We start from the raw sequence: 16,709 nt of genomic DNA on the forward strand, positions 1-16,709 counted from the left end.
ATATCGGGAGAAGAAGCACCCCGTAGGTGGCGATCGGCCGGTGGAGGGTGCGCGCGCGGGCGCGCGCGCGAGGAAGGGGAGGGAATTTAATTAGGGCCAACAAAGAGAAGCCGCGCGCGCGCGAGCTTCATTGTGGTGTGGTGTGCCACCGCTATAATTAATCCGGTCGTGCGGCGTGTTCGCCTCTTTTTCTTTTTGTCCTCGGGGATGAGCGTCGGTCTCTTCTCTTCCCCCTGTGTGAGCCGCGAGACGCGAGAGATAATAAAAGAGAACGCAAGAGCGCGCGCGCCGCCGTCGTTGCGCTCTTCTGCATCGGTGTGTCTCCCGCCATCCCCTTTCGATCATCCGGGTGGTGGTTATTTTTCCTGTCGCGCCGGGGACGAGCACCTCTCTTTCTTTCTCTCCCTTTCCCTTGCGGGCGAGGTACGCGAGGAGGAAACGAGTCGCGAAAGAATGGCGGGAAGTCGATCTATAGGAAAGGAAGTGAAGAAGAGGGACTGTTTGGACGGAGAGAACGCACTCCGTGCGGATGAGCACGCCGTTTATAACGCGGCGATCGCGAAGCGCCCGATTTCACGATGAGCGCACGCCACCTTTTACGGCTATTCATTTTACGCGTTATTTAACCGGCATGCGGAAACACACCCGCGCTGTGTATGAACGGGAGTGATTTCATCGCGCCGCGATAAAACTCCGCGCGATACAGACCATTATACCAAGCACTTAAGCGGCTCACCTCGGCGAACTTCTCACGCGTCACTTCCGTTTTCAGAAATTCTTCAGACGTAACTTGATTCGTCTCGAGGGGAGTTGCCTCGTAATTTATTGTAATTATTCTACCTTGTCTGTGAATCCTTTAGTTTAGCACCGGCGTCTCTTTGGTAGAATCGTTCTCCAGTGTAGACTTCAAAGTGGTACATAAATTCTCGTCACAAATTACAATATAATAAAAAAAATTGATCTCGTTATTTTGCATAAATTGTACGTAAATTGCGTAAAGCATTATCATCGCGCCATGCAACGTTGTTAACGTCATGTCGAAGGGCAAAGGCAAAGATGGCTTAACTCGATTGGGGCTCCCTTTCTCTCGAGCGACCGTATTACCTTGCCTTGTTTCTGCTTATTCATTCTGTCCAATTCGATCTCGTCCTTGGCCCCTTTCAGGAGACTCCGTTTCCTTTTATCCATCATGATGAATTTTCGATGGAACAATAACAGCACACCACTCCCATCCGACGCAACGAGAAACGATCTCCGTGTTAAATCGTGAGAGAAAGAGAAATTTATCGCGAGCCAAGAAATACGACGCGATCAAGAGCGCCGTTTCGTCGCCATAGTCTTTCTCAAGACTACAACCAGCGAAAAAAGAGAATAAAACCGTTGGTTAAAATAAAGATATGCTCCCGAAAGCATCTACGCGTTTGCGTGCCGCGCGATGACAAAACGCTGAACGTGACCGTGCGCGCGACAAAAGGAATTATCACTCATCGCCGTGAACGAGGACAGCACGGCGAGTTCATTAACGATCGGCACCGAAACGCTCACTGCGGGTCCGCCAATGTCGGCTCATTGTTTTAAGAGTATCTACGAGTCGTGGCTGCTCCAACGCATACTAACGAAGTCGCGTCGACGGGGGGGCTTAAGGGGACATCCGAGCCCGGTTCACCATCAGGTGGCCTCCGTTTAATTCTCTGGTCAGATACGTGTCCACTTCGTCTCTCGTGGACGATCGGCTGGCACGCGCAAGCGGAAGTATGTATCTATATCGCACCAACCGAGTCTTCCGGAGTCGTTTATCGATTGACTCGCGATATAAATTCCGCCTGTGAGAGAGGCGTATAAGAGTCCTCTCCTGCATAAGTCGAAAATTGTCCATTTCGACGCGTCCGTGGCGGCACTGTAATCCAACTGCTTTCCCGTGGAATAGAAGAGAATCCGTGGGGGATCACGGATATCTTGCTGAGAAATCGTGATACTCCCGGGTTATCCCACGAAGAAAAGCCAAACGCGGAGTACGTGGAGGATATTTTTCAGATATGCTAATGTGACCGCCATTATGCAGTTATACTGTTAAGCTATGGTAATGTAACCGGAGTATATTTTTAGGGTGCACTAATGCACATAATCCACTGTATATCTAGTGGCGTGTCACGTACTCTTATTATAGCGCCTGCTCTTTTTTTCTGTCCTGCATAAAAAATGCGTTGACGCGCGCGCGATACGTCAGCGTAGTTCCTCATCTTCTATAGAGAGATTTAAGTATCTTTAGCGACGGAAGTCCCATCGGACGATCATGCTAATGATCTTGTAGGGTCTCACTCTGTATTCCCGAGTGTCTCTTTCGATTTTTATCGAGATGTTCTCCTCGCGCCTGACTGCGTTCAATAACTGAGGTACCATCTGCTCCGTAAGGTCTAGGGCGAAGTCTTATCTTCGGGTAGGACTGTGGCACCTGCCCCCGGGGTAAATCGCTACGTCAGTAAATTGTCACATAAATCGTTCTTGTCGTCTGTCGGACACGCCTTCCCGTACAAGGCAATCTATGTGGGATGCAGGTCACACACTTCCTATCGAGTGCAGATCATTCAGCGAATTTGAAGTCAATTGCACCTACAATACGTAGGACATGCGCCTCTGCGTCTATCTTTTGCAAATGAATAAATCGACATTTCTTGTACATCTTAGATATTATGTAAAAGGCGTAGAAATATGATTCATTACGCTGCAGTTTATTATTATTAACATTATTTATCAGCAAAATATTCTTTACACAATATTCTCTGCATCTCTGGAAGATGCATCAATTTGCGCTGGAAATTCTAGTTCAAGCATCGCTCTATCAGCATATCATGCGTGTAAGTGCAGATTCGCGTCGAGTTAAGTGTATCAGTGTAGAGCTTCCGCGTGCAACAGGTTCCGAAAACCGGCAAATGACGTTGCACGTGTTCTAACGGTGCATCAAGTGGATGAAATTAGAAACTCGAAAATGTATGCGTGGAATGTGCGTGTGCGACGAATCAAAAGTTGTTTCGCTTGTTAACGACATCGCGTTAACTTGCCAGGACGAGGAATCAGTTAAGTGGACGCTCGTTATGGTGACATTAGCAAGCGCATGCCAAAGGCATGTCGGAGGAGTGAAGTTATCGCTCTATTAATTTTAAGTCGCTAAATGCGAATGCAAATTTAATAACAAATTAGCAGCGGTACCGATGTGCCACGCTAATACGACTCGAGCACTCGTGATAAACGTAGATACGCAAAAAAGAACATTTATTTCTTGTAGCAAAAAAATATATGTATTTTGCTGTGCAAAAATTAAAAGATTAAATGCAGCGAATTAGAAAATTAGGTGGAGAAATAGACAAACAACAGATCTCTCTCTTGTCGTGTCATTACAACGCAGTGTACTTTACCTGCATGTAAAAAGCTTCTCCTCTCGTGATGACGAAGCTGTTGGCTCGGTCATCTGTTTGCAAAGCGAACAAGCACGCCGCCACGATCGACAATGCCGCTGTAAAACATACCAAACAGAGTATGATTTACAAAATTCTCAAGCCTCCTTATCGATCTTAGTTAAGAAAAATATATGACTAATATTACATATTATCACACTTAGCATATCCTAAAGTTCATATTCTGTTCACAATTAATTATTATATACACACTTAATTATGTACACGCAATATGTTAGCTAATGTTATAACTATTTTTATACAGTTCTATTAGAACCGAAAATAATATATCAAACTCTTCGACAAATATAATTTCTGCAAGATTCTCATAGTGGACTGTAAAGTCACACTGCAAGTCGAACGCTGGCGTGGCATGCACGCGTGCAGGCACGCATGCATTTCCTTAATTTGCGTGTAAAGTGATTAACACGTAAGTAAGAGAGATGCAGATTGCGCGCACACGGTGCTCTCCCAGCATTAGAATATCGCTTTACCGTAATACGATCTACGGCAGACATTCGATGCCTCGTATAAGGGCTCGTAAGTAGGCCAGTAAGTAGACGGCGCGAGCGAGCGAGCGGTAATTCTACCGTGTCCGCAGTATTGCGAAACTACGTGCGACGCACCGGTAAAAAGGACTTCTATGCCTGAGTGCGATTCGGACTCTCTGCAGCTTCATGTGTCAAGGCTGTAAGTGTCACATTGACTAACCGATTATGCAATGCGTGGTGCGCAAGAACGCGCGACGCAGAGTACATAAACGCGTGATCTCAGAAGATGTAGATAGAGTTTTTAACAGGCAATCGCGGCTCAATAGCAACTTTAATAATAGATAATTACCTGCTAAAGCAAGCAGAGATAACTCGCACACACACGGATTATAATGGCTCGCTTATTAATAATAAAGATGGACAGTAACATATTAAGTTCTACGAAACGTGCATCGTATATTAAAATCGAAATCTATGGACGTTAGATGTTACGCGCTGCGACGAGAAAATTCTGCTGATATAATTTCCTCGCCACCCACGTAGCAGCTAAATTAAAACTAACGTGTACAAACATGGTAGGTACGCGCTGCGCGAATAGCAGATTAAATTTTTTGCTGTAATACTTTGATGTGCTGAAATAACAAAGGAATTAATGTTTCCTTGAATAGCTCAAACAATTTTTCCAGCTCTCCCCATATAGAACGCGTTTGTAAATGAACAATTTTTTTTCAGCAAACGACGTTCATTCGTACCTTGATATAATTATTCGCGATGCTTCTCTTGTTTATATGGCACCTCTTCTTTTTTTATTTCCTCATAAAATACGAACGATTCATTTAATTAAACGTCATTTTACGTTACCTAATTACTCGCGCGGGACAGCTGGATTCCTTTCGCAGGGAAAAAAACACGTCTCTTTAATCGTATTACACGAGCTAGAGTACGAGCTTTTCATAAAAGTCCGCGGCTAATGAGATTAAAGTAAAGTGCCATCGTTTCTTTGTGATAGGCTACGCAGCTGTATACCACTCGCTCGTGAGCGTCCCGTTTTTGCGCGGAGTTCTATATTGGATCACGGGATATGGGGAATTCGTACTCACTTGCCAAAGTAGCGAGCGCAACTTTGCCTATTAGGGCCGTGCTGTACGAAATTACAACTCGCTTCGCGGAGGAGGCCATCGCTAATTGAAGCACAGCCAGACCGACCAGAATCGCCAAAAGGGTGGAGGCGCCAGCAGCGGCTAATCCTGCCACCCACACAGCCACTGGAAATAAAGGGGAATCCCCGTAATTTTATTGCATTGTGCTACTTGTAATCCCGCGCATGTCGGGCTTTCTATCGCGACTATTTTTAACGCTATATAATTCTACAATTCCGCGCGTATCCTCTTTGCCGTTTTTTTCCTAGTACGAACGTAACGAGCGAATGGAAGAAACGAAAACACCCACTCGGAACAATTAATCGGCGAGATTTTCATTAGCACTAAACGAGTCACGCGACATGCACTAGTCCGGCGATCATTCTGGAAACAAAATTTTTTCGCGATAAAAGAGAGTATCGATTTAATCTGTAATTCTCTGGACATTAAATGCAAATGGTCCTTCACACACGTGCGATATTAAATCGTAAAATGATAAAATTACAAGCTGAACTGAATTTTTACTTATTAGCTTCTGGATTTAAAAGTTTCATAATTACGGCTCTATTTGAATTTGAATGATAAAGGTAAATTCCGTGTAGAGGAATCAAATCTGCATTTATTAACAGATCACATTTGCATTTATTAAATCATATTGTGGACATTAACTGGAATTTCCGCGTAAATTTTTTCACGCGAAGCGTTTTGCGATCGCCTTTGTTCACGGAATCTCGCGGAATTATCACTCTACTTTATCATTTATAAAAAGCCAATAGAGATACCGCGGAAAAGATATCTTTGAACGCGAGGATAAAAAGATATCGACGTTTTTTTATAGTCACATAAAATTGCGCAAATAAAACGAGACTCACACACTGGTTGGAACCTGGAAACACTTTGGCCGCACCACTCTCGTCCGTAAAGAAGGAGCTTGCATTGTCTCCATGGTCCAAAGTAACCCTTCTCCGCAGCAGTGCCAGCTGTAACAAAGCAAATAGAAAACCGAACGATAAAAATTTTAGATCTTCCTCTTTCTCGCAAATCGCTGACGCATATGGGAGGAACCGTAAACGAAAGAGGTGCATAATGCCATTTGCGATACTTTCAAATGATGTAATAACAATAAAAACAGAGTGATGCTTCTACAGCGTGCGCTGGTACTAGAATGCATAATTAAGCGCATTACGTTCCGATCGCTATTTGAAATGCAAATTATAAATGGACTATTTTATCGCATATGACCGTCCTTCGCGAAAATAGAGAGAGAAGATAAAGATGATGCAAATTAATAATATGCAATGACCAAGTTGCGATGTATGTAAAACTCTGTAGATAGAAAAACGTAAGAAAAGGCGGGAAGAGAGGGGCGATATATTTTTATTATCCATAAGGTTTTAATGATATTTTAATTTAATTATTTAAATAAGCCTAATAAAATCTTGGCAAAGAATGACAGAAGGCTACCGTCAATAAAGAATTATAATTGATTTAATTTATAGACAACGGCGAACGTCACGGAACAAATCATCCGTAAAAAGATCAACGCCAACGGCGGACACGTGCAGGAAGATACACTTTGATAGTAAATCCGAACGCCTCTCAAGGAAACGAGGGAGCTGAACGAGCCAAGCGTCCTTTCGTCTTTGCTTTAGAAAGACGATCGCGAGAGAGGCGCTCGAACAAGTGGAAACCGCAATTTCACAGAGCTCGCTTCCCCGCTCAAACGATCCGTAAACTCGGCTCGCATCATTGTGAGTGATCTCTGCCGCGAATGCGTCTATTCCGTCTCAGCTGTTATCCCGGAAGAGGGAAAGTGCAGAACACCGACACGCGAAACCAAGCCGGAAGCCAAGGGAAAAATTGTGTTCAGGCGATGAACCAAACGTCCGGCCGACCATTCAGTGAGAATTTCCGATATCTGATTTCGATATTTCGTTCAAATAACATTTGCAAACAAACAAAATGCGTAGCAAAACAAAAATTCAACTTTTCGGTTCGAGTTTCCGGTTGATTCGGAAAACTGCCGGGATAGGATTAAACGGTTGACTAACACTCGCAAGTACCGTAACTATTGTTGTAAATTTAATCGCAGCTATCGCACAAATACGAATAAACGAATCAAAAACTTAAATTGAAACAAACAAATCATCGTCCTAATGAATTAATTATATTTTAATCAAGTGCATGAAGAATATAGAATTTTGTAATCTTGAAACACATTTATATATTTCTGATATATAAAATCATTGTGTCATACAGATATATTGTGACAGGTCGTATTATATCGACAATTTAATTTTTTTCTATAAATTGCGCTAATCTATTTAAATATTAATGTAATTTAAAAAGCAAATAGAAGACAAGATATCATAAAAGAGACACGATTATTGTATGAGATATACACAAAATCCATCTTAAGCCAAGACAAATAACATTCTAGATAAAATTAAAAGATAACACGGAACCCACTTTACGATCGGTGACTCAATGTAAAGCTAAAAAGGAGGTTGTTAACATCGTGTCCTTGTAAATACATTTATCAAATTTAATTAACGACTTTAATTTAAAGGACTTTAATTTAAAGTTTAAAGTTAAGGGGGGAGCCTGCTTTAGAACGTTGAAAATAAGGTATAATTTTACGAATTTTTTTTGGAGAAACCATACAGCGGATCATTATAAAACTTTGATGCATTTATTAGTACATGTTTAAAGATAAAAAAATTATTTTTTGATTTGAATATATCGCCTGTAGAGGTCGTCCTGGAGGCATCTTAGTGCAGCTGGCATTGTAAATTGGTGAGCATTCTCCTGTCTCCAAATTTCATCCAAACTGAAAAATTGAAATATTTTCTTGTTATTTATGAATTCCCATCGTCGATGAACCTTTAATATTTATAAAAACATTAAGTTAAACAATTATTTTTGCATGAAAAAGTTCAAAAACTTTGCCTAAAAATCGTACTTTTGTGTTCTAAGCTCCACCATTTTGGCACTTTTCAACTTTTTTCTTCTCTCTTTGGTTCATCGACGATGGGAATTCATAAATAACGAGAACATATTTCAATTTTTCAGTTTAGACGAAATTTGGAGGCAGGAGAATGCTCATCAATTTGCAATGCCGGCGACGCGGCTGCACTAAGATTTCTCCAGGACGACCTCTACAAGCGATATATTCAAATCAAAAAATAATTTTTTTTATCTTTAAACATGCACTAATAAATGCATCAAAGTTTTATAATGATCCGCTGTATAGTTTCTCCAAAAACAATTCGTAAAATATACCTTATTTTCAGCGTTCTAAAGCAGGCTCCCCCCTTAATTTAAAGGACGAATTAGAAAATGTGGAAACACCAAGAAACATAGAAATGAAAAAGCTTTCATGAGAAAAATTAGAAAACATGTTGCAACATCGCACGCCAGCCACTCGACAACTTTTCTAATAAGAGCAATTTCTTCGTATGCACCAGTTGAGTGAGAAAACTTTGTCGCACGCCATCGCTTCGAGATCGACGCGTCGTGTCGCGTTGATCCGCGCATGCGCCGGAAGTAATTCGAATTAATTCGCCGCAATGGAATCGTTCAACCCCAGCCACGACGTTACGTCTCATCCCGCGAGGATCGTGTTTTCGGCGGTAATTTTCCGGTTGCCGGAGCGGTTAGGCCGCCGGTAGACGCTCGTGGAAGCGACGGCCTCTGTAATTACTTAGCCAGCATATCCAGCGACGCATTTGACGTCCGGTAGTCTAATCATTAGACTTTAATGCATCGCGAAGGGCACGGGGCGCGCGTTCTCAAGCGGAAAGAACGTTAATACCACCAACCGCGCGCGGAAAGCTCGCGAATCGAGCGCTTCCACCCCTTTCGGCGTAGACTCCAAGATCTGCGAACCTAATTGCACCTTTGCGCTCAATTGGGAGATCTTTGCGACCAGCAAGAGCAAATCATTCCCTTAATCAAAAAAGTTAATTCCCCTTAATTGAATATGCTCTTTCCATTTTGACGCGATCGCGAGAAATTTTGATAAAGGGTAGATTTACGCGCGGAGGCGGCACAGGTTCATTGTACGCGCCTTTGACCCCATTACGCGATATTTGCTCCCGGGTCGTTCCGAACGTTCTTGCCGCAGCCGTGGATGTAATTTATGCGCATGGCGGGGGCGCGCGACAGACACACGCCTCTATAAACTCGCAGCAAATTCGTGTTACGCTGGCGCAGTCATACTTCGCCGTGCGAAATTCGGTGAACACGTTCCGTTTCATTAGCCACACGTGCGAGAGAAAGAGAGAGAGCAAGCTGGTCGCGTTAACGCGTCAAGCTAGCTGTCGCGCCAACCCGCGCTCTTAATAAGTTCGTGACCTACGTCCCGTGACAATCCAACGGTAGGTCATGATATGCGACGCGTATTCAGCGCGAGAAATCACTACTAACGTTGCACACGACCGGTGACACGTGTCTCTCATTCCGAAAAGCAATGATAATTTATGCAGATACGTAAAATCCGATTATCTTGCGCGACAATTCTTTGCGATGAAGCAAAAATGTCGTTTTTAATTCCATCTTGCCTCATCTTACTATATCTTTATTTAAAGAATATTTAGTTTACGTTTTTCACGATTATTGGCACGTAAAAAGAGTACGTGCCTTTTATTTTTCACGTGCGCGTTTGATATTACTGACATCGGCTGCCGAGATAAATATTTCCCGACGGGATTTATTTGTTTCAGATTTATTCAGATTTGGACATGCACAGTTTTTGATAGCCGTCCGCATTAAGCGCTTACCGTTATTTATTTAATGTGCATGCAAGTGTGCACTTTTGTAATTGACAAAATCGGAAAATAGCACTGCGCAGTAAGCGTGAATAATATGAAAATAAAGTGACACGGAGTGTTACAGAACATTACACTAGAATACGTGAACCACGTGATTACGCATTTTCAAAGTTACATGTCGCGCACAATACACGGAAAAGTTAGTAGTATCACCATTTTGTATCACCATATTCACGTCATAAAATCAAGCATAATTTACTAGTTTACTAATGATACTAATTATAATTATTATAATAAATTATAATTATTACTAATTATAATTTACTAGCTGTTGGGGAAATTTACTCGGCGGTCATGTCATACTCCCAATATGAAAGTATCTTGAAATATTGCACTGTTACGTGCGCGTTTCAACGCGAGACAAACGCGCCTGCATGCAGATTGCACACCTGTCGAAAGATCGAGAGCGTGCCGGAAGTGCGCTCGTCACGAATTCCCGCGTGACGAGAATGTGTGTCTTCGATCCGCCGTTCACCTCGATGTTCGCACGTTAGCATGTAGGCGGCGGGAGTTAACGATCCGCGAAGAATCATCTGAAATTCCTAAAGCGAGGAACCCGTTTAAGAACACGGGGGATTAACGCGAACATCTTCCGCCCGTTCCCCGCGATTCGTAAGAGCGGAAGTGCATCAGCGTGCGTTCGCGTCGGTCCGCGCGCTGATATGGTCCGCAAAATCGCACTTCCATTTGTCCATCCGGGTGTTGCATTTCCTCGCGGTGTCTTCTCGCGAGTACGGCGTGCTCTACTTTCCGAAAGGAAAGATAATACGCCGTCTAAAAGTATCGATAATCGCTAATGGTTCGAAAATGGAAAAACCAAAAATGATTAAAAGGTATTTTCACTCCGACTGCGCAACTTGCTTCCGGCGACCAGTTGTAAAGTGCGCTCGCGTCGATTGACTCGTTGGATTATGCCGACGACGATAATTGCGAGCATTTACGAGCATCGACGCGCGATGCGCACGAAGCGCGTGATTAGAAGCGTAAACACGAAATTACAGTTCGGTCTGATCGTGCGCGATGTATCAATTTTGATGCCGAATAGAGTAATTGTATCGGAGAGAAAGCGCCCGTGCGTGCACGTCGCGCAAAACGCATCTTGTATAATTTCATTTATTTCTGCCTCGTAGATTCGCGTCACTTCCGCGCGTCTCGACCGATAAATATCGACTTTTCGCTCCGCTAAATCAATAACAGCGACAAACGAATCAAGCCGCGAGCTGTCCGCGTCCCGATGCGTTATTCGCAGGCACGTGGATCCGCACGACGATGACGACGTGGCGACCTCGATCGAATTTAGAAAATTTCGCGATGACGCGGAATCGATCGGCCTCGTCGCGCGTCACGCCCATTCGCGCGCACGCACTCGTAATCTGCGTGTCGCAACCTCGGGCACATTGTTCAGCGGGCGTAAAATTACAGTAATTACCACGCGGCAATTACGATAATCGTTATTCAGCAGTATGACAAACCAACGTCTATAATTGATTAACAGTAAATCGCCGAGCAATGTTATTACGGCGTAACGCCAATTAGCCCCGCGAGACTCGCGCACGCACTTTGCGCTGCCACTGCTTCCTCAAAGAAGCGCGCGTACGCAACGAGTGCGAATCCCGCGCGTGTTGCGCGAATTTTTACGAGCCGTCTGCAGTCACTCAACCGAGCCTCTCTATTAATTACGGCTGCGCGATGATTATTCCGGGCGCCGTTATTCGCTAGTCGAAACACCCGCGCCGATTACGAAATCACGTAACGTTTGTTATTAAGGGGGGAGCCTGCTTTAGAACGCTGAAAATAAGGTATATTTTACGAATTGTTTTTGGAGAAACTATACAGCGGATCATTATAAAACTTTTATGCATTTATTAGTACATGTTTAAAGATAAAAAAAATTATTTTTTTATTTGAATATATCGCTTGTAGAGGTCGTCCTGGAGAAATCTTAGTGCAGCCGCGTCGCCGGCATTGCAAATTGCTGAGCATTCTCCTGCCTCCAAATTTCGTCTAAACTGAAAAATTGAAATATGTTCTCGTTATTTATGAATTCCCATCGTCGATGAACCAAAGAGAGAAGAAAAAAGTTGAAAAGTGCCAAAATGGTGGAGCTTAGAACACAAAAGTACGATTTTTAGGCAAAGGTTTTGAACTTTTTCATGCAAAAATAATTGTTTAACTTAATGTTTTTATAAATATTAAAGGTTCATCGACGATGGGAATTCATAAATAACAAGAAAATATTTCAATTTTTCAGTTTGGATGAAATTTGGAGGCAGGAGAATGCTCACCAATTTACAATGCCAGCTGCACTAAGGTGCCTCCAGGACGACTTCTACAGGCGATATATTCAAATAAAAAAATAATTTTTTTATCTTTAAACATGTACTAATAAATGCATCAAAGTTTTATAATGATCCGCTGTATAGTTTCTCCAAAAAAATTCGTAAAATTATACCTTATTTTCAACGTTCTAAAGCAGGCTCCCCCCTTAAGCGGCGCATCCGTATAGCTCGCCTGTATTTTGCGTTAATCGATATTTCGTGCAAGGACCACTTTGTTGACTCGGGAATGCATAAATACCCGCGCTATTTTCGGCTTACGCATTCCGCATTGTAGTCGCGCGCAAATCAATTCCGTGCCGTTATCCCGATTGGTGCTCGCGCGAATTTACAACGAAGGACACGCGCGATTTTCCCGGGAAAGAGAGAAAATGTTATGAAAACAGGAAACGATTTTATAATTATTGAAAATTGCGCGACGGCGGCAACAGTGGCTCGCGAGTTAATTATCGTCCCATGGACGCATTGGAGAACTCGCCGTGCCGGAACCGCCCGCCAATGTGCACTTAAGGGGTTACATACCTCCAGAATTTTCAAACAATCGATTTTTTTTATTACTGATTTTCATTCTTTATACTTTTAAAAATATAATAAAAAAAGAATTAGTGAAAAATGCCAATCCGTAACGAAGATATAACAATAAATATGACCGCGCGTCAGGAGGCGGGCCGCGGCGCGCAGCTGCTGCGTGCGGCGCAGGCTACCGCAAAGAAGCTCGAACAGCCCACAGATTACAGAAAATTGTACAAAATATAAAAATTATCGAGGAGGAAGGCACGCAATATGAAATTGGAATGGGAGATTAAGCTCACTACAAAAATTAATATTTACACGATTTTTACTTCTCAAACTTTAAACGCGTTTTTCTCGAAACCAGTTTTTTTGACACGGTCGGCACGATAACTCGAAGTTTTCAATATTTTTTAAAATTTTTTGTTCTCAAATCTTCGTAATCGTTTTGTCTATAGTCTATCGAGCCATTATTTGCAATTTTGTTTAATACAATTTTTATAAACAATTAAAGACCAAAATTTTTCATGAAAACATGAAGTTCAACTTTGACATGGCATAAATTGTTTATTTTTTTGAAATTAAAAAATCTGGCTCGATAGACTATAACTACAACATTACTTTACAAGAAATTTCTTGCATTTGTCAGATCCATCAATGTTACAAGAAGATATCATGCCGACTCTGAGGGGACATTTTTTTAGCAGCGGTCCAATTAATGCCACAAAACTTCATTTTATTAATATTCAAAAATTTATTATTAATTATTTTTTTACACTTAAAGGACCAGTAAATCATATGCAATTCATATTTTACTTTATTATTTCAGATATACCCCCTAAAAAAATTCCCCAAACATATCAATTTTTCGCCGCTATGGAGGTATGTAACCCCTTAAACATGGAGAGTCTGCTCGTAATCGCGGGCAATGATGCGGCTGCGTAGCGCGGCGTTAATTGATTTTTTTCCATTAGTCAGGCGCACCGGGCAAGACAAACCGATGCTCTTACCACAAATGAGATGAGACTGGGTGGCACGCGGTAGCACACACACCTACGCACGGCCCCGTTTCCTATTATTAAAAGGTCAAGCACGTTTGTTCTTCCACGCCGGATTCGCTAATGGTACCGCTGACGTTGATCACGCCAACCGCAAACACCTTCTACGTAATTCGCATGTACGTAATAAGCTGGACGGAACGCAGCGCGCTTACGTTTTAGCGGGGCAATTTATCGGGAGCTTCTTCGTTCTGGTTTATCTCGTGATTCGCATCGTGCGATAAAAAGTATTGCACTTGGACAAGAAAGTCATGTAATAACTTTGATTCATCTCGCGCATTATCCAATTGCGAACCTGGAAAATTATTCTTTTTTCAATTGTCTGAATGCTCCACGTTTTTCGCTTTTTATATTTATTCGGATCATTTTTATTAGTATCTTGTCGGTGCCGCGATGTCGTTGTCGTTTAAATAGTTATTATATTGTTGTCCCCATATTGTTTAGCGTTTGTTGATTGCCAATCTAGGCACGCCATGACGGTATAACGGTGATAACAATCGCACTATTCCCGGATGCACATACGTCGAAATATCTTTTCGCATTGTGCGTGGCACCGTTTACCATGCATCGCCGTTTCGTTTCGGTAAACAACAATCTAGTCATTGTACGCTATTATGATTCAAACTGCGCCATGAGCTCAGCCTTCTCGCGAGCATGTTATGCAATCCTTCTATGTCGGTTATGAGTCCGTACCTCGCGACACGCCGTAATGAACGTTCCACAAATAGCTTTGCACATTCAGACAAATGCCGATTAATTTGCATTGTTTCGCGAAGCTGTGCGAAATAATTAATTATGACTGGAAATTGGCTTCGTATAACTATTTCATAAACAGAGATTAAATATTCTCTCTCTATCTCAAACGTTCTCAAAGTTTCATTATTATAATTTGAGAGCGAGAAGCTTAATAATTTAATAATTTTTAGATTAAAATCTATCTCAAATGACAATAAATTCTTCCACGATTCTTTGTTCTTTGTGAATCGGAGCGACGCTGTAAATATACATGTGTTCCCGTTAAAACATATGAAATAGCGTTCATTGGCCTCGGATCGTAAATTTCACTCTGAACGACTCAATAAAATAGCTATTAATATGTATACGCAACGGAGATACGTCGTATTTGAATTCTGCACACAAAACTTTAATTAACACGAATTAATAAAACGATTGGAAAATGTTACGTACCACTTTAACTCGATACATTTAGAGACGAAGATCGTAATGAGCGGTTTTAATTAAGCGATTGCGTGGCGACGATAGTTATCTTTAAAATATCCATAACGCTTTCGAGCGACGGGAAAGGCGCGCCTGCCTATCTTGCTGCAAATAACATTAACACAAGAATCGCGGCCTGGAATTAACGTCGCGCCGGTTGCATTTGCAACACGTATTACGAGATGAATATCCGGCGTGCGTCAACGTGCGAGGACACGACGATTGCGTGACCCGCGAACGCGCTTTGCCGCGATGAAAATTAATATAAGCTGCTTGCGATATATGCCCGCGATGCACGCGCGAAACAAAGAGGCGACTCGAACTCGTGGACAACCTGCGATACTGATTGTGAGAAGATCGATTCGGATGATAGTTCTCTAAGACGGATGATTGGCACAGTTTTGAGATTAATTAATAATAAAAATAATATCATTATAAAATAAATTGTACACAGTGTTTTTGCTATCTAGAATAAATATAATAAAACAAATATTTCACTTTGACTTTATATATTAGGGGTGTGATTTAGTTTTGAGGGTTTGTTTTGCTCAAAAACGCATGTATTTAAATATGATAATGAATGAATACCTTAATCAAAATATTTTCCTTCCTTTTCTAGAACTTTTTCCCATCTTTCTGGCAAGAGATCGATTCCACCACGATAAAATCACTCTTCTTTTCAGTTGATCCATTCGTCGACGAATTTTCGCACTTCTTCGAAAGTATGAAAGTGTGTATCCTCTAAAGCGTGTTGCATCGACCGGAACAAATAATAATCGCATGGAGCGATGTCCGGAGAATACGCGGGGTGCGGTAAGACTTCCCATTCGAGCTCTAATAGTGTTTCTTTCACTGATAACGCAACGTCAGGTCGAGCGTTGTCACGAAGAAGAATCACTTTCCGTCGTTTACTCGCAATTGGTGGTCGTTTTTGGTCCAATGCTCGCTTCAACTTGTACAATTGGTGTCGATAACGATCAGCCGTGACAGTCTCGTGCGGATTTAACAGCTCATAGTACACTATCCCACCAAATACAGAGCATTACTTTTGAACCGTGAATATTGTGTCTCGGAGTGGATGTTGATGGTTCGCCTGGATCCACCCATGATTTTCTGCGTTTCGGATTATCAAAATAGATCCACTTTTCATCCCCAGTAACAATCCGAGACAAAAGACTCTTCTTTTTTTGCCTGGCGATCAACGAAATGCAAATGTTCAAATGGCACTTTCCGATAATTCATGTCGAACCCATTTCCCTTCTTTCTGAATTTTTCCCATTTCATGTAAATGTTTCGTAACTGTTGTACGATCAACATTTAATGCTCTGGCAAGTTCTGAAGTGGATTGTGTTGGATTTTCGTCCAATAATGCTTGCAAATCTGCATTTTCAAGCTTTCTTGGTTGTCCCGAGCGTTCTTTGTCCTTCACATCAGTATGACCACTTTTAAAGCGTCTAAACCAGTATTCACACGTCTTAATTGATGGGGCAGGATCACCATAAGTTTCCACAAGAATTCTATAACCGTCAGCCGCAGTTTTGTTTTGATTAAAAAACAAAAGCAACGCATGTCGAAAATGCTGTTTCGGAAGTTGCATTTTTACGATGATATAAACACGACTGTTATTGCATCTATTGCTATAATGCTACTAAATGTCATGGATAATGTCAACA

At 42.0% G+C, this 16,709-nt stretch overlaps 1 protein-coding gene across 1 annotated transcript in view; it reads right to left on the reverse strand.

Moving 5' to 3' along the window:
• Positions 1-16,709, reverse strand: part of LOC105277081 — a 40,233-nt gene that overhangs the window by 6,331 nt on the left and 17,193 nt on the right. Inside the window, exons 2-4 of the mRNA XM_011335231.3 lie at positions 5,955-6,062; positions 5,044-5,208; positions 3,414-3,511 (exon numbers count right to left, since the gene is read on the reverse strand). Coding sequence (XP_011333533.1) covers positions 3,414-3,511; positions 5,044-5,208; positions 5,955-6,062 — 371 coding nt within the window. The remainder of the gene's footprint in view (positions 1-3,413; positions 3,512-5,043; positions 5,209-5,954; positions 6,063-16,709) is intronic.

The sequence above is a fragment of the Ooceraea biroi genome, chromosome 3, assembly GCF_003672135.1.
Source record: "Ooceraea biroi isolate clonal line C1 chromosome 3, Obir_v5.4, whole genome shotgun sequence".
NCBI classification, from domain to species: Eukaryota; Metazoa; Arthropoda; class Insecta; order Hymenoptera; family Formicidae; genus Ooceraea; species Ooceraea biroi.